At 44.1% G+C, this 18,352-nt stretch overlaps 1 protein-coding gene across 1 annotated transcript in view; it reads right to left on the reverse strand.

Moving 5' to 3' along the window:
- VPS26A (VPS26, retromer complex component A) overlaps window positions 1-18,352 on the reverse strand; it is a 769,921-nt gene that overhangs the window by 216,373 nt on the left and 535,196 nt on the right. Inside the window, exon 6 of the mRNA XM_044056281.1 lies at window positions 384-490. Coding sequence (XP_043912216.1) covers window positions 384-490 — 107 coding nt within the window. The remainder of the gene's footprint in view (window positions 1-383; window positions 491-18,352) is intronic.

Below are 18,352 nucleotides of genomic sequence, written 5' to 3' on the forward strand. Positions count from 1 at the left end.
CCAGGCTCATTATCAGGTAACAACATAAACACTTCAATTTCTTGCATTTCCTTAGGCATCAAATGCTGGATTTTTCCAATACAAACCTCACTAGCAAGATCCAAACAGTGCATGCAGCAAAAGGACTATGCACACCCCCCACACTGATTGCATTACATTTTTCAGGCAGAAGGCAAGCCTCTACCCCTCTACCTTTGAACAAGAAAAACAGACAAACAACCAAGCTAAGGAATGCAGGAGAAAATTCCAAAACTCAGTCTCATGACAAAGACTTCTCTAATCAGAACTCTGCATTTATTTGTTGCATACACCTGTTCAGTTAAAATCTACTCATCCCCCTCGACAATACATTTAGAAAACATGCAAACACTCTGTTATTTTACCTATTCCTGTGATCTCCTTCTTTATTAACTGCAACTCCATGTGCTGGATTTTGATTCGTACTAACAAGAAGTAGATTTTGCCAACAATCACATCCTTCAAGTGGTACCTATGAAAACAAAATATACAAATCAAATCTGAAATGTTAAAAAAAAACTTAATTTCTAATGTGTAATATGTATAGTGATTCAACCTTCACACCGCTAGGGAAGATGTGATGTACAATCAGAATTACACTACAACAAAAACCCTGTACAATTTTACCTAGAAATTACAGACACATTTTGAGCCTATCCTCTCTCAGGATAGTGTCAGCCCTGGGATGTATCCTCCTTTACTGCTCAGGTTGGCAATTTTTTTTAGCAGCTACTAAAATCCAGGACAAGCAGTCCACGTGATAATGCACAACTTAATGTAGTGCGTTACAGTAAGACAGAACAATCCTGCTAGTGAGCTGCCAGGTCACCCTCAAGCAATGAGAAATAAAGAAAAGTAATGCACATCTATACTCTCAGCAGTATACCCAACATGTTCTTCTTGGGGGGGGGGTGGGCAAACCAAATCCTACACCCCCTACACACACTGTACACTGGGTATGGTAGTCTGCGACCTAGTAACTTATCACAACCTTTTGCTACATGCTACTTACAAGCCATTCTGCAGAGAAGCTGAGAACAAGGACAGACACCCATTTAGAGAAACTGAACTCAAGGGTCTTCCAGGAATTTCACCAGTTGTGGGAAACTCAACAAATGCATCTATTTGTCTCCATTAACGACAGAGTGGAAGAAATTATGCTCCAGGATTCTAAGAGGCCTGGAAGACAGATGATTTCTCATTCCCATGGACAGGAATGTTCCTGTATGTCTTTCCAATGACAATCAGGGTCAAACTAAAGATTCATGACTACCGAAGATGATTGCAGTGACTCCCTTTTAGCCAGGGTAACAGTGCCCCCCCCCCTTTTTAAATGGCCAAAGAGCAATTACAAGCCCCCGCAGAATGGACTTACTTGCAAAAGCCAGGGGTTGTTGGATGCAACCCACCCTACAATTTCTTCAGTTGACTGTGAGGTTGATATATTTTTAATACCTTTTAAGCACCTATTTTCTGAAGATGTGCATCAGGTACTAAAAAGGCGGATAAACCTGTGACTACAAAAACATATATGAGCAAGTGGGACAGATCTTCTAGTGCGTGTCATATTAAGACCTAGGACCCTCACCCATTTAAACCCCAGATGCTTCTGGTTCTACAATACTTGTGTGACCAATTATCCACTGGCATTTCTTTCTCATCTATCAAGATTCATCTTTTGGACATCTCTGCTTGTCTGCCCGTAGATCCCCCTTTCTACCCAGCCTCAAGTCAGTTTTTGAAAGTGGTTCTGCATATTCATCCACCTAGAAAACAGGTGGCCCCTTCTTGGGATTCCAGTTTTCTTCGAGAAACTAACACTTTTTCTATTAATAAATACTCACGAGGCTGAACTGAAGCTATTAACTTGGGGAAAGAGTGTTACTCCTTGCTCTGGTCTTGCAATAACACTATCTGAATTGCAAGCTCTTACGGCGAGAGTCAAGCTTATCTCATTTTTCATAAGGACAGAGGGACTAAAGTGATTCCAGAGTTTAGTTTTCATTTCCTTGTATTTTTTCCGGATACAAAGAACAAGGAGAAAATATTTAATCTACTCTCAATGTTCACAAGCAACTCGGACACTATCCTGACAGGACCTAAAACTTCCAGGATTTGGGATCTACTGTGTTTCCTAAGAAGGTAAAAAAAATGGAGAATCAATTTCCAAATGGCTGTCTCATGCAACTGTGTTTTGTTATTCTCACTGTAACAAGTCACCTCCAGGGAAGGTAAAGGGCAATTCTTCCAGGGCACTGGCTTCTTCTGTAGAGTTTTGGAAAGGATGGATTCTCAAAAAAGGTTTTCTAAAGGCAGCAACTCTGTCCTCTGTTCATACTTTTACAAAACAATACAAACTACACTTTTTTTGGGCTCCAGAGCAGATTTTGCTGGGGCTATTCTCCAGAGGCTCCTGGCTTCCCATACCCCCCCCTTCATTCTAAGCTCTGGTAAACTTCCCATATCTAATGATGAACATAGTAAAGTTGTGCAAGTAAACCCAACTTAACAGTAGATGTTTGAATTGCTCACTTTTGCAGTAAGGGCAACCTTCTTCCCTCCCCTTTTTCCTTTTCTGTTTTTCTCTCTAGTGTATTAACTGTGCACAGCATCCATAGATTTTAAACCTGTATCTTATTTTCTTGGTAGCCCTTACCTTTCTCATCACCGTGAACTGGACTTTACTGCAAAGTCTTATTTTTGTTAACCAAAACATCTAGCTCACTAAGATTTCTAGATCACAAAGACATCTCTTGTTATTGTGACATTGTTTCAGTAAATGTCACAGCAGTCTCTCTCTGCAAACTGATAACTTTTCAGCTAAGTGAACACAGACTAACATAGCATGCAAAACGTTTGATTTTTAGTGTGACATGACCTGGTCTTCTACAACTTCAGACACACACACACAGTTTGTTTCTGATATGAAAAGCAATAACACACATCAGAGCTGCACATTTTTTCCACACTGGCATTTTTTAAAGTGTCAAGTTAATTGGAAAAAGAAGTTACGTCTTACCATAACGTTCCATCTGTGTTGTTGATCTTTCATTCATCACTGATGGGTTGTCTGTTCTGTCCTCGGAATAGAGTCAGCCTAATACTAAGCTCACTCCAGCCAAAAAACTCTCGAGCTAAGCTTTTACCCATAGTGCCCTTCTCCCTGTTACCTCAGATCGAGTTTGCCCAGTATTAGTAAAGCAAATGCCCTGACTCATCACTTAGACCCAAAGTATCCCCCTGAAACCTTTGGAGGGGGGAAGGAAGGAGATGAACACCACAGATGGAAAGTTATGGTAAAACATAACTTCTTTACCGGATGTTGTTAATCTTCTTTCCATTCATCACTACCTTGTGTTCCTTGGCCCTTATGGAAGAACGTTCCTGAGCACCACCGAGCCAAAGGCAGCTCTCCCACTGGAGACCACATCAAATTTGTAATGATTACTAAAGATTTGGCTGCTGAACAAATATCCATAGAGGCTCTCAAATGGAAGGCTACAGAAGCTGCCATAGATCTGGTAGAGTGGGCTTTAACATTCTGTGGTACAGGCTTTTTCGCAAGCGAATAGATGTAGTGCATGCAGTCCCTAAGCCATTTAGATAAAGTCACCTTGGAGATGGAATTTCCCATTCTAGGTCCAGAGAAGGAAATGAAAAGTTGGTCAGTTTTACGCATCGCTTTAGTTCTGTCTAGATAAAACCTCAACTGTCTATGCACATCCAAAGAGTGTAGACAGTATTCCCCTTTATTAGTAAAATTTGGGAAAAATACTGGCAAGTCAATGGTTTGATGGAAAAATCTGAAATAACTTTGGGAAGAAAGGAGGGGTTCGTCCGGAGTGATACTCTGTCCTTGTGGAAGATTAAATAGGGCCTTTTAATGCATAGTGCATGGAGCTTCAACATTCGTCTGGCCGACGTGATGGCTACCAGGAAAAGGGACTTCCAAGATAAAAATATGAAGTCACACTTTGCTGTAGGCTCAAAGGGAGGTGGAGTTAAAGACTGAAGAACTAACGTGAGGTTCCATGGCTCTATAGGTTGTTTAACTGGAGGCCTAATGTGCGAGAGCCCTTTTAGAAAGGTTTTGCATAATCGATGAGAAATGAGGGGAGAATTACCAAACCCATCATGAAAGTTAGAAATAGCCGCTAGATGTACTCGTATGGTAGAAGCTGCAGCCCCATTTTCGAAAAATTTTGACAGATATTGTAACACTACTGTAACAAGCTGAGTACGGGTCTAGCTTTCTTTTCTTAGACCAAATAGAGAATCTCTTCCATTTGTCTAGATATAGTCTTCTGGTTGATGGTTTGTGTGAGGCCAGGATAATGTCACATACTGGTGAGGGGAGGTTATCCTGCCTGGTGATTAACGGAAGTGAAGAAACCAAGCCGTCAGCTTGAGACTGGATAGGTTTGAGTAACAACCCTTGAGGGTGAGAAATCAGGTCTAGAAAAGGGTCCAGAATCCACGGTCAACATAATAGGTGAGGCCGAACGAAGGGGAACCAAACTTGTTGAGGTCAAAAAGGGGCTATGAGGATCACTTTGCATTTCAACTGAATAGCTTTCTTTCTGAATTGGGGAATCGGAGGAATGGGGAGATGGGCATATAGCAGTCCCATGCACCAATCGTGAAATCAGAGCGTCCCTCAAGGACTCCCCCTGTGGGGGAAATGGGGCAAAATAGCTGCTGCATTTGTTGTTTGATGGGGAGGTGAATAGGTTGCAGCAAGGCAGGCCCCAACGGCTGAAGATTTTTGCCACTATGTTGGGATTGAGGGACCACTCGCGAAGCAGGAGAATACATCTGCTCAACTTGTCTGCAATCACGCCGGAATTTCCTGGGATATGCGTTGCTATCAGAAAGCGGTTGGAAGCTACTGCCAAATTCTCATGGCCTCTCAACACAGGGTATAGAACTTGGTTCCTCCTTGCTTGATGATATACCAGACTACTGACATGTTGTCTGATTGAATTGTGATCGTCTAAGAAGAACAGATTGGAATGCTTGGAACGCTAACAGCACCGCTCTCAGTTCTAGAACGTTGATACGCAGGTTGGCCTCCATTGTGGACCATGTGCCTTGGACCGTCTTTCCATAAAAATGCCCCCCCCCCCCCACTATCAGGGAAACATCTGTTGTTACAATGGCCTTGCGTTGGGGAGGTCGGAATGGACAGCCAAGTTCTGTCTCTGGCCTCATCCACCAAAGAAAGTTCTGTTTGCAAATATTGGTTATCTGAATCTGAAAGCATAGTGGGTGGTTATTTGGAAACCACTGAGATAGTACAAGCCAATAAAGTATTTGCATGTGGAGTTTTGCAAGAGGCACTAACGGTATGGCAGCTGCCATGGATCCTAGAAGCTGAAGAACCTCCCTTGCTGAGGCTTTGTTTTGACAGAGTATCACCTGGAGCTGGAGCCTCAGTCGCTGCAGTCTGTGAACTGGGAGGGACACCAGACAAGAACGGGTGCCGAAAACTGCTCCAATGAACTCTATGGATTGGGTTGGAGCAAGGGTGGATCTCTCCCAATTTATTGTTATTCCCAAAAGTCTCGTCAGGGAGAGAGTGTACTGCAGGGCTGCTACTAGAAGATGCTTGGTGGGGGTGGTAAGGAGCCAATCGTCTAAATACGGAAACACCTGGAATCCTTGCAGTCTCAAGTGAGCTGTGACCACTGCCATGCACTATGTGAACACTCTGGGGGCTGTAGAGAGTTTGAATGCCAGGGCATGAAATTGGTAGTGACTGGCTCCTAGCCGCAAGCGTAGTAGTCTCTTGGAGCATTTCTCCATTTTGATGTGGTAATACGCGTCCTGGAGCTCTATCGAGCAGATCCGATCGCCTTCCCTTAGAAAAGGCAGAATGGACTGAACCATGACCATCCAGAATTTTGTTTGGGCAATGGACTTGTTCAAATTGCTGAGATCCAGAATTGGTCTCCAGTCCCGTCTTTTTCGGCACCAAAGAGGATCTTGACTAGAATCCAGATGCACATTGGTCTGGTGGAGCGCTTTGGATGACTTTTGACACAACTTGTTTATTTCTGCGGCTGCTTCTTCCCTTTGACTGGGTGGAACGTTGAGAAGCTTTGGATAAGTGATGAGGAGAATGGTGTAGCCTCTGGTTAAAATTTTCTGCACCCAACGGTCGGAAGTTATTGAATGCCAGGCAGCGTGGTTTAGAGAGAAACGTCCCATGAGTGGTTCCAGAGAAAAGCAATCAAGCCGCTCTTCAGGAGCACTGGTAAGGCTGCCCAGAGAAAGAATCCCTGGGTCCCGATTATGCTGACTTCCTCTATCTCGGTAGGGGCGTCTTCCACAATTGTTAACCCCTCTGCCCCTGGGGGTATCACTGCCACATGTGGCACAGAAAGGACGCTGAGATTTTTTATGCCACAATTTTCCGCTCCTCTGGTTCCTAGAAAAGGAATGTTGTGGATTGGAAAAGTGTAGACCTATGGCAGACAGGGTCTTACTGTCCTTTTCACAACTGGCTAGAGTGTCTTTCACCTTAGGGCCAAAAAGGGAAGATGCTTCAACTGGAGCGTTCAGGAAGGAAAACTTAAAAGGGTCTGCCAAAGTCACAGAGACGCATCCAGGCATGGCATCTCATAACTATGCCTGAATCCACCGCTCTAGCTGCCCCTTCGGCTGCATGTGAGAGTAACCTCATGGACGAATTGAAGATAGATTCCAGGGTTCTGAGCTGCGAGGCAACTTTGTCTCTTACCTCATCAGACACCTGTCCTGTGAGCGTTTCAGAGAGTTCAGAAACCAAGTCTCTTTGGAGCCTCGTAAAATGTGCCAAATAATTCAGAGACCATATGGCAAATGTCGCTGAAACAAAAACTTGCTTCCCTAATCTGTCCACAGCCCGGGGCTCCCTGTTGGGCGGATGAACAGTAATACTCTCTTCAGCGAGATCCTTTCTCGTGGCTGCCACCACCACCACCATAGCATCAACTGGTAAACCTCTAGGCCAATGTGGGGGGGGGGGTAGTATCTTGTCAGGTCTCCGAGGGATCAATTCAACAGAATCAGGGTTCTTCCAGGTGCACTGCACTACGGGGTTGTACCAGCTCTTCTGCAGGCGGGGTCACCCAAGAGGTAGATGGCCGGGAACGGAAAGCCTGCAGAAATACAGACTCCTCGGAAAAAGGGTTAGTGGGCTTCCAATCACCCCTCTGTTTCAACATTTCAAGGATGTCCCCAAAGACATCATCAGGGGGTGACTGTGGGGACACTTTACTGTCATCGAAATCCATATCCTCTATCAGAGGCTCTTCAGAGGAGTCTATGTGCTTCCTCTTGCAAGATATCTTCCATGGTGGCTCCTCAGCGGGGGCCTCTGAGGAGGACTTTTACGAGGGGGAGCCCCGTAACGGGGTCTCCTGTGTCCAGTGTCAGCTGTAGCTCAGGGGAAAAGGAGGTCTGGGGTTCTGACATTGGTGGAATGCTTCCTGAAGTGCTCTCTCCATAGCTCAGAAAGTAGGTCCGTCCGAAGAGGGATGGGAGCTCGGAAACAGGGTCACACCCTGCTCTGCCGAACCTGCTCCCGAGGGAGGAGCTTCAACCAGGATCAGTGCAGACAGAGCTTCCGGCACCGCGGACGGAACGGTAGACACACTCGGAACCATACTCTGAGCCAAATAGCCCGCAGTCCAATCACAAAGTTGAGAAAGGCTCGGTTCTGAAGGGACCGAAGGCCAAAGGGACAGTCCTGGAACCACAGCGAGGTCTACTACTGGCACCAAAATAGGGGAGTTCTTAATAGGACGTTGGACCTGAAGACTCTGGAACCGGTAAGGTCAAAGGAGGAGAGTAGGATGGAGTCCGTGGAGAAAACAACCCAGGTCCTGCAAGAGGATAGGTCCTAGACGAAGTGGGTATTCCCCCTGGCTGTCAACAGCTGATCCACAAGATGCACCACGTCAAACTCGGAAAGTCTCCTGGTGGATCAAGTGGACACTCCTGACAGGGAGTCAGGTTGATCTAGGAACCGACTACATACTTGCCCTAGAAAAGAATCTGTTGATAGAGAGTATCGTGTCCGTAATGTGGAGTCTATTGGCATTGATGTCTCAAGTTTGGAGACAGGAACCAGTGGTGTCAGAATTGCCATTATTGGACGTAGACAGTATTAGTGCTGAAACAGGTGCCGACAAAGGAACAGTCGTAGATGAAGCAGAGGAGGTCGGCGCTGATGAGGTGGACTTGTGCGCTGAAGATAATTTCGGTACTTTAGACTTAACAGACTTGCCCAGGTCACCAGAGGGTGAAGAGGGAATAAAGTGGGACCTTTTCTTTTCTTTTGTAGGAGGGGATGAGACCTCTGTCGCAGAAAGGGCCTCTGAAAAGGGCGTGTTAAGGAGGCCCTTCAGAATCGGTTTATTTTTGCTCTCATTTAAAGAGCGCTGACTAAAACTTTGGCAAATCACACAAGGAGGTTGCACCGAAAGCCGGAGCACCCCCAGACAATAAACACAGTCATCATGAGAATCACTGTTAGTCAGTTTTCCCTTACAAGAAGCACAATGCTTAAAACTGGACGTGCCTTTTTTATCAGACAATGAAAAAATAGACACAAGTTAGAAGGAAACCAATAATTTCACTGATGAAAGAAAAATTATTATTAATCTGGTTAAATGAGTTGGCTCCAACAGAAATGCTACAAGAATGGGGCTACATTCAGACTTTTCCAGAAGTACGGATATTTTATAGAAGATTAAAGTACTGGGATCAGTTAATGATAGGAGAGAAAATAATGAGGGAACATACAGGTACAGATTATAAACAGAAATACAATACAAATTAATATGCAAAATGAAGACTTTGAAACTGTAACAGTCTAAATAAATGAACTGCTGAAATTGGTCCTCTGCTGGACTGAAAACAAACAAGGTAAAAAGGAAGTCAAAACTGAGCAAGAAGAAGATGACAGACAGATATGAATTACTTGGGATGAGTATGCACTACATAGGTTCATAGGTGTGTACTAGGGCTAATGCCCCTGTAGCCTTTACAAGCCTTGGCCATAGGATTACCCTGGCATCGTGCCACCCGACTTTAGTTCCCAGTACCTCTGTCGAGCAGAGCCACTGGAGTGATCCCCGGGGTGAATTTTCTATTTCCCATCCTCTCATCAAGATTTCTCTTGAAGAGGGCCAGTGAGGTGCTCTGCTTGACATGTATGGGAAAGTCTCTGGGTTATGAACCTGTTCCTCCAGCATGTTCTGTTGATTGTGGTAATGAGGTCGAAGTCTCTGAAGCGTGTGGTGCGATTACATATACAGATTAGAAAATAGTCATTTTAGTCCACGATAATACAAAAGTGAGGAATTTTTTTTTTTTTTTTTTTTTTTTTTTTACACTTTTCCAAAGCTCTCTAGGATGTGCCTGAAAGTTGCATCTATTTCTTGGAGATGTGATACTGATTTAACAGTGGGGATTTATACATACATTTTGGGAATGTCGTAAACTAGAACAAGTCTAGGGGGAATGCAAAACTTGTAATGTGTTTTGGCCTGGAAAAGTGGTAGTCATAGCATCCCTGTAAATGATTAGCTTATACAAAATGAAAGCGAAAGGGGCTTCAAGGGCTTTGCTGGACTTACTTCTGTTTTTTAAGAAAGCAAAATTAAAGTGGAAAAGAAAAGATCAACAGACAAAAATGTCATGCAGATTATAAAGGAAAACAGAAATGGAATTCTCTTTATAAAAAGCAATACGAGGAGGAAAAATGTTGAAATGGATACTTTGGTCACGGCAGGTGGAAGGGACAGCACAGTCATGAATATTATTAATTTTATGGTTATTATATACCATATTTCAAGCATTTTTCGTTGTATTCGCCAATTCTTGAAGTACTGATATAGTATAAAACCTCACAGAAATATCCGCCAAATTAGTGTTTCCTTTCAATATACATTACTATTTGATTAAGAGAGACAAAGAAGTATTGTGTTGTAATGTTGTTTCTGAATTGGTTGCATCAATAAAAAGCATCAGCAGCAACATTTCCAATATTAAGGGATCAAGTGGAGCAGAGAGCTTTACTACCTTGACAGCCACACAGCAAATGCTGACACAGACAATGAACATATCAGGTTCCAATGCCAGCTGCTACAACCTGGTCAGAAGCCAAGGTAAGAAATGAGAAGAAAGCTTTCCCTACCGGGTACATTGTTAGCTGTGGCAGGCAATCAGATAAGCTTTGCCACTTACTGACTGGAAGGTTGAAAACTGTAAGCCTCCATTCCAGTTTAAAGGCATGAAACAGGCTTTTCTTTCCAACAAAAACGTTTTCACATGCATCTTTATGCTTATGAACACTTTTTTGTCCAAAAAGAAAAGTGCGTTTTGAAGCCCTTAATAAAATATTAAGCTTTAAATATTGCTTCTGAATGCGGAAGATCAAATGTATAAGCCATTTTTATGGCATCCATATTCATGGGGGGCAGGGGCTGTTAAGTCATTCTAGTTTCCAGCTCTAACAATGCTGGATTAGCATAGCTAAGTAATTGTAAATTAGTGATGTAACTGACAAACTTAAATTAACAGCGTGACAGAAAACTTTATCATTAGCTTTCTTCCAGCTGTTAATTTAACATCCCCTACCACAATTCCACAGACACTCTCCAATCCACCACCAACCTCCACCCCCTTTCTGATCTCCCCCCCCCACACCCCCCCCTTACAACTTTAGCTCCTGTAGGCAAACTATATCCAATACTTCCCATTTGATTCCGCTCAATATTCGCTTTCTCTGTTGGGTTGTTCACAACTCCTACCCTCAACAGCCTAACCTATTCTCACACTTGGAAGCTGGACCATAGGGTCTTCGGGCGCACCACAAAGGCACAGAAATACCCCCCCAAACACACACACACATATTCAATGTTTGACTATATAAAATACACTGGGGTCAAATGGGCACATCATGTGCCAAATCATGGCAAAAAAAGATAAATTACAAAAGTCCTGTGTGCCGTCTGCATCCTGCACCAAAGACAACTGCTAACCTTAATGCCAGACATCTACAGCTATCACTAGTCACAGATTACATCAATAGCAGAAACAATAAATTTCATTTCCCCAAAGGGGTATTTATCCGGAACTTTGGAAGCAGGCCAACGTAATAAACTGGTGACTCACCTACAGACTTGAGTTGATCATAAGAACTTCAACAAGACTGATCTGAACATGGCTTTGGCTAATCTTCTTTTACGCCACCAATATCTTGACATCTATGGGAAAGAAAGTCTGCTGAGTCAGGAAGAGTGAAGAATCATGGAAGCCCAGCTGCCACTGGGCTTCGGCAGGTAAGAATCCCAAGAGACCGTACAGGAACATGAATCGTAAAGAAACTACAATGGTCTAAGAACTTGCCATAACAGAAGATGTCATACTGATCACTGCTGGAGTCCTCTTAACAGATGGGCTGGGATATTGAGTATGTGTATGCAAGGCATAGTATTTGTGTAAATAAGGAAGAAAAAGAAGCTGGATAAGGTGGGAGGGAAGGAATAATGCAACAGTTATCAGTAGGACATCTACTTTTACGGTAAGTTCTTACACAATTGTACTATGTCCTGACTTGAGTCACTGTTGCCGGATTCTTAACAGGTGGGTGATTCTCAGAGCTGTAGAGGGAGAGAGAAGGGTGACAGGCTTAAGAGGAAAAAGCAGACAGACAGCCCAGGAGGCCAGAAAGAATAGTTACTGCAAACACTGCCCTGGACCTGGAGAAATCATTTAGCTTGCAGTGTTTTGTGAAGGTGAACAAATGACCAAGTAGCTTCTTCTAAACTAGACACTGGTGTCCAGCCCCTTGCAGAAGGCACCTGAAGATGCCTCTTCAAGTGTAGTGTGCTTTTGGTCATGTGGGTAAAGTTTTTCCATGGTGAGAGTAGCAGAAGGAAATAGCTTTTGAGATGCAGAAAGCAGCGACTATTTCAGAACTGGATGCCCTAATCTGGAAACCATAAAACATATGAACAGCTGATCTGCTTTTCTTATCTCAGTTTTGTTAAGGTAAAGCCTCAACTGTCTGTGAATGTCTGAGTGTAACATCCCTCCCTCATTTTGGGGTTGGGGATGAAGGTAGGCAGATTGATTCTCGGACGAGGGTAAGCTTACTAATCACATTTGGCATCAAGGATGGGTTGGGCCTGAGGCTTAATCGGTCTTTGTGGAAGATGAGGAAGGGTGGAATAGCCAATGACAGCATGGAGTTCTGAGACCTTGTGGGCTGAAGTCAAGGCCAGGAGGAGCACAGTCTTCCAACAGCAGAATTTTAGAGTAGCTGAAGCAGCCAGTTCAAAAGGGATGCAACAATCTGCATTCAGGCTGGTGACGAGATAGTATGGAGATCTTGTACATACATCCGACTTTATACCCCAACACCTATGAGCTGAGGTCATTATATCGACGTACATCCTAGAAGGTAAAGTTTCAGTACCCTGGCCAGATGTCAGTAAGCTACAACACATCTTAAGAATACTGCAACAGTGGCTTAAGACATCAGCAGCATGTTAACCGAGAAAATGTGTCACTTCGGTTTACAATTCAGACTGACTGTTGTTCATTATTAACAAATTTCAGCCCATCACACTGACATCAATGCTCTATCCTACAAAGTATTGTAGCCATATGCTGCTTTTTATCAAATTAGCAGCAGAAATGACATTTTGGAGAAGTGCTACACATCAAATTTGAGTGCTGTTCTCCACTAAAACAGAACAGCATATGACATCCTGTGTAGCTGGTTTAAATATACAGCAGAAGAAAACAAAATAGGGCAGATACAATGTCCTGCAAAGTGTTACGCCCTATAACTGCATGCGTTACACAACTTCTTTTTTTAAGCAGTCAGCATGAGTGTTATGTCCTTACCATAACGTTCCAGCTGTGTTGTTCATTCATTCATCTTCATTCATTCTTGACAAATGGGACTCTGTTTAGACCCCTCAGAACCAGCTTGGCCGTTATACAGCTTGTGCCAGCCAAAAACACTCTCGAGCTAAGATTCTATCCATAATGCTTCTCCCTCTATTACCTCAAACCAAGTTTGCAGCTAAGTACATAAGGATAACAGAAGCCCTGTCTAAGTTGAAACCTAACAACCTCCCAGAACAAAGGTCTGAACCTCCAGAGGTCCTTAGGAGGGGATTGGAGGGTGGGATGCCAAGAATGAATGAAGACAGATAACACAGATGGAACATCATGGGAAGGGCATAACTTCTTTATCTGATGTTGTCAATGTTCATTCATTCTTGATGAATGGGACAGAATACCCAGCTACTTTAGGTCCTGGGTGGCCCCAAGGAAGGATATTCCTGAGCATCATAGAGCCAAAAGATGCTCTTCCCCCTGAAGGCCATATCCAATTTGTAATGAGTGATAAAGGTATGGGGAGTGGCCCACGCTGAGGCTGCACACATTTCTTCCATGGAAGCCTTAGAGCAGAAAACAGCTGAAGTGGATACAAATCTGGTGGAATGCGCTTTAACCGGTGCAGGCAACTTGAGGTTATTATGATTGCAAATGAAAACACAATTCCTAAGCCATTTTGATAAGGTAACTTTCGCGACTGGTTTACCCAAGGCTGAACCCAAAAAGAACACAATTGATCTGATTTTCTAGATGATTTAGTTCTGTCCAGATAGAAATGTAACAGTCTGTGAACGTCTAACACATGTAAGCAATAGTCACCTTGATTTGAAAAATTTGGAAAGAAGACTGGCAAATCTATAGTCTGGTTAATATTAGACTCTGAAGCCACTTTATGCAGGAAAAAAAGGATTGGCTCTTAATGACATCTTAGTCTTATGAAAAATCATACAAAGATGTTTCACACATAAGGCCTGCAATTCAGATACTCTCCTGGCAGAAATAATGGCCACCAGAAAAAGAGTTTTCCACGATAGGAACTTAAGATCGCAAGTAGCTGCTGGCTCAAATGGCTGAAGGACTAAGGACTGCAATACTAAGATCAAATCCCATGGAATTGTAGGATCCTTGAATGGGGCTTTAGATGTAAAGTGCCTTTAAGAAAAGCTTTACATAACTGAGGAGAAATCAGGGGATGATCATCAAACCCACTGTGGAAACTGGAAATGGCTGCTAACTGGACTTTGATGGCAGAAGCAGTTCAAAAAGGGAAGCCAGAAATTCCAACATCTTGTTAACCTGGGCTGTGAAGGGATCTAAATTATTCATACAAGCCCAGACTGAAAATCTCTTCTATTTGCTAATGTAGAGTTTCCTAGTGGATGGTTTATGAGAAGCTACAAGGATTTTTTGCACTGGGGAAGGTAATTTGCTCTGCCTGGCAATTAACAGAATTGGAGATACCAAGCTGTTAGCTTGAGATTGTGAAAGATGGGATGCACCAGTCCCTGCAGGTGAGACAGCAGGTCTGGATCTGGGTCCAGAATCCAAGGATGGCGAATGAGGTGAGGCCGAAGGAAGGGAACCAGAGTTGAAAGGGCCAATAAGGTGCACTGAGGATCACTTTGTTTCTCAATCTTTGGGCTTTCTTCAAGAATAGGGGAATGAGAGGTAATGGGGCAAACGCATAAAGTAGTCCCACGGGCCAATCGTGGAGGAGTGCATCTCCCGGGGACTCCACCTTAATTAGGGCAAAGTAGCTGCTGCATTTGTTGTTTATTGGGGAGGCAAAAAGATTGCAGCAAGGCTGGCCTCCGTGACAAAAAAATCGCCACCTTGGGATTTAGAGACCACTCATAAGGCAGGAGGATGCATCTGCTCAGTGCGTCTACTATCATGATGGAACTTCCTGGGATATGCATTGTTACTAGAAAGCGGTTGGAAGCAATTGCCATATCCTGACAGTTTCCCGACACAAGGGGTAGGATCTGGTTCCACTTTGCTTGCTGATGTACCAGACTACTGACATGTTGTCTGACTGGGCTGCAACCATCCCCGAAGAAAGGAGAGACTGAAAGGCTTGCAACACTAGAGGCACCACTCTCAATTCTATGACAATGATGTGCAAACTGGCCTCTTGCACGGACCAAGTGTCTTGGTCTCTTCTTCCCAAATAATGCCCCCCCACCCAATCTACCAGTACGGTAGTGCTCAGAGAAGGAGTGAAGGTGCGGCCCCATAGATTTTCCTCTGACTTCATCCACCAGGATAGATCCTTCTTGCAGCGATTTATTAATATCTGATAAGACATTGGCTGCGTCAGTATTGACCATTGCGCTAAGAGCCAATGAAGCAGCCTTATGTGATACCTTGCGAGGGGCACAACAGTTATGGTGGCTGCTATACAACTCAGAGCTTGTAGAACCAGAAAAGCAGGAACCTTGTTTTTAGAAAGGATTAGTTCTACTTGCGACCTTAATTTCTGTAGTCTGTGTAGAGGGAGAGATGTTACACAAGAAATCGTACTGAGATGTACTCCTATAAATTCTAGGTCTTGTGCCGGAGTCAACTGTGATTTCTCTCTGTTGATCATAATTCCTAAGGAATGAAAGAGGTTCAGTATAAAGCAGTAGTAGACGCCTGGATGGGGTGGTGAGGAGCCAGTTGTCCAGATATGGAAACACTCTGAATCTGCGTAGCCTCAAGTGAGCTATTACTACTGCCATGCATTTGGTGAACACCCTGTGGGCTGTGGTGAGACTGAAGGGCAGCACTCTGAATTGGAAATGACCATCTTTATGTGGTAATATGCATCCTGAAGGTCTATCAAGCACATCCAGTCATTCTCCTCTAGAAAGGGAAAAGTACAGTTTTGTACCTACCATAACTGTAGATGCTCGGGTGTAAACACTGCTGCAGTCATTACACTTGGGTTATCCTGCTGTCAAGCAGTCCCGCAGTCGGCCAGAGTTCCAAAGTCTTGGTCCGGCGTCGGTTGCTGTCGCCTCCTCCCTGACGTCAGTGCGACAGGGGTATATAAGATGCAGCCGACGCCATTTTCTTCAGTTTTTCTTGCCCCAGATGTCAGGTGCCCCCAAATAGGTAGGAAATACAAATTGCTAGTAAACAATACAAAAGTAAAGCAAACAACCATTTTTAGTTACTAGCAAATACTCCCCATAGGTAATAAAGGGTAGATGCCCTAGGTAAATACCGGAAAGTAAGAGGGGAAGGAGGGAGGGTAACCTGGACTGCAGCAGTGTTTACACTAACACCTACATTTATGGTAGGTACAAAACTGTACTATGTTCATAGGTTCATACTAGGCTATCTGCCCGAGGGTATTTACAAGCCTAGCCCATAGTTTTGTGGCTTACGCCACCCCTTTAGTATGGGGAACTATACCCATTATTTTGCTGTGCCTCTGTCGAGCAGTGACACTGAGGTAATCCCTGGGGTATATCTGCGATCTCCCATCCATTGGTCAAGATTTCTCTTGAACAAGGCCAGCGAGGTGCTCTGCCTCACATATACCGGGATTTTGTTCCACAACATAGGGAGTCTTTGGGTGATGAATCTATCCCTCCAGCACGTCCTATTAATAGCCGTGTCGAGGTTTAAGTCTCCCACCCTTGTGGCTCTGACGGATCTAGATTTTTGAGGTGAAGCATATTCATCAAATCTGGGTTTGACATGGCCTTGTATGTTAGGCAAAGGTCACCTCTGAGCAAGCGGTAGCGACTGAATAGAGCTGGAGTTCTTTCAGTCGGGCAGCATAGGACAGATGTTTGAGACCCTTTATCCTTTTGGTGAGGAACTTTTGTGGCCTCTCCAGCTGCTGCAAGTGTCGGGTCAGATACATTCCGAATGGGGCATTGTACTCAATCATTGGTCTGATGAGTGATGAGTATAGGGAGACTATGACCTCCTTGATCTAGATGATAATCCCTTCATGATAAGGTGGGCAATGTAGAAGGTCTTCCTAACTACTTTAGCTACATGGGTGTCGAATGACAGACTACTATCAACCTGGGTCCCCAGGTCCCTGATAACTTCTTCTGTGCTCAGTGGATTGCCACCTATTTGGTAGCTAGGGTAACCTTGTTTTCCCGAAGGTATGACTATGCATTTTTTGGCATTTAACTTTAGGCCATGGCTTTGGCACCAGTTATCCGTTTCTGTGAGACCCTTCTGAAGGATATCTGTGTCAGATGTGTTTTCTACTATGGCGCCCAGTTTGCAGTCATCTGCAAACTTTGTCAGCCATAACCCTCCTGTGTTTGCTTGTACTTCGGAAAAGTAGATGCCAAACAAGAGTGGGCCCAGGACTGAGCCCTGTGGTACACCACTTGTGACAGGCTTTGAGTCTGACATGGCGCCAGCAACTCTGACCCTGTGGGTTCTGTCACTCAGCCAGTTTGGAACCCATCTTGTGATGTATGGGTGCAACCCATCTTGTGATGTATGGGTTAACATTTAAGCTGATGAGTTTTTCAATGATACCCGAGTGGGGTATTGTATCGAAGGCCTTTGCCAGATCGAGGTAGGCTGTATGGACTGCCTTTCCCTCATCAATGGCTTTGGTGACTGTTTCGAAAAAGTCAACCAAGTTTAGAAGGCATGATCTGCCTTTGACAAAGCCAAACTGGGATGGATCCAAAGTCTGCAAATTCCATATGTCTTTATTTATGAGGTCCATTATGATCCTCTCCATGGCTTTGCAGATAAGGCTTGTCAAGCTAATGGGCTGGTAATTTCCAGGGTCGGTGGAGGCACCGCCTTTGTGAAGTGGGACCACAGTTGCAGTGCCACTCCTGGAGTGCGTATCCAGAGGTAAGACTATGATTAAACAGCTGTCCTAGCTGTGGGTTTAGTTCCTCGTTGAGTTCGTGGAGCACACAGCCGGGGACACCATCAGGTCCCATGGATGCTGTGTTTTTTGCTTTGGAGAGAGCAGTTCTCACTTGGGCTTGGAGATGTTTGGGGGCTGCAACGCTTGGTATAGATATCTCTCCTTTGGGGAGGGGAGAAGTTTGCACTGAACCTGTCAGCCAGTATGTTGGCAATGTCTGTAGGATCAGTAATCTTCACATCATTTTGAACTAGTTCTGAGCATATCTGGGAGTTTCCTCCCAGGTTTCTAACATAGCTAAAGAAGGCCTTATGATTGTCTTTTGAGTCTTTAGCTATTTTTCTCTCAAAATTTGCTTTGGATGATTTTATGAGAGCTCTTAGTTTTTACTTATAGTGATCAAGGGGTCTTACCTTTTAAGGATTTTGCTCTATCTTGTAGTAGCTTCCTCCTTTTGTTGTAGAGTTTGTTTATGGCTGGGGTCCACCAGACGGGACGCTTGCCTTTGGTACAAAGAGTCTTTGTTTTGCTTGGGATTGCCTTATCCATGCAGTCCTGCAGGTGCTGGTAGAAGGCATT

Source organism: Protopterus annectens, chromosome 14.part0 (genome assembly GCF_019279795.1).
Source record: "Protopterus annectens isolate FY-2018-M chromosome 14.part0, PAN1.0, whole genome shotgun sequence".
NCBI lineage: Eukaryota > Metazoa > Chordata > Ceratodontiformes > Protopteridae > Protopterus > Protopterus annectens.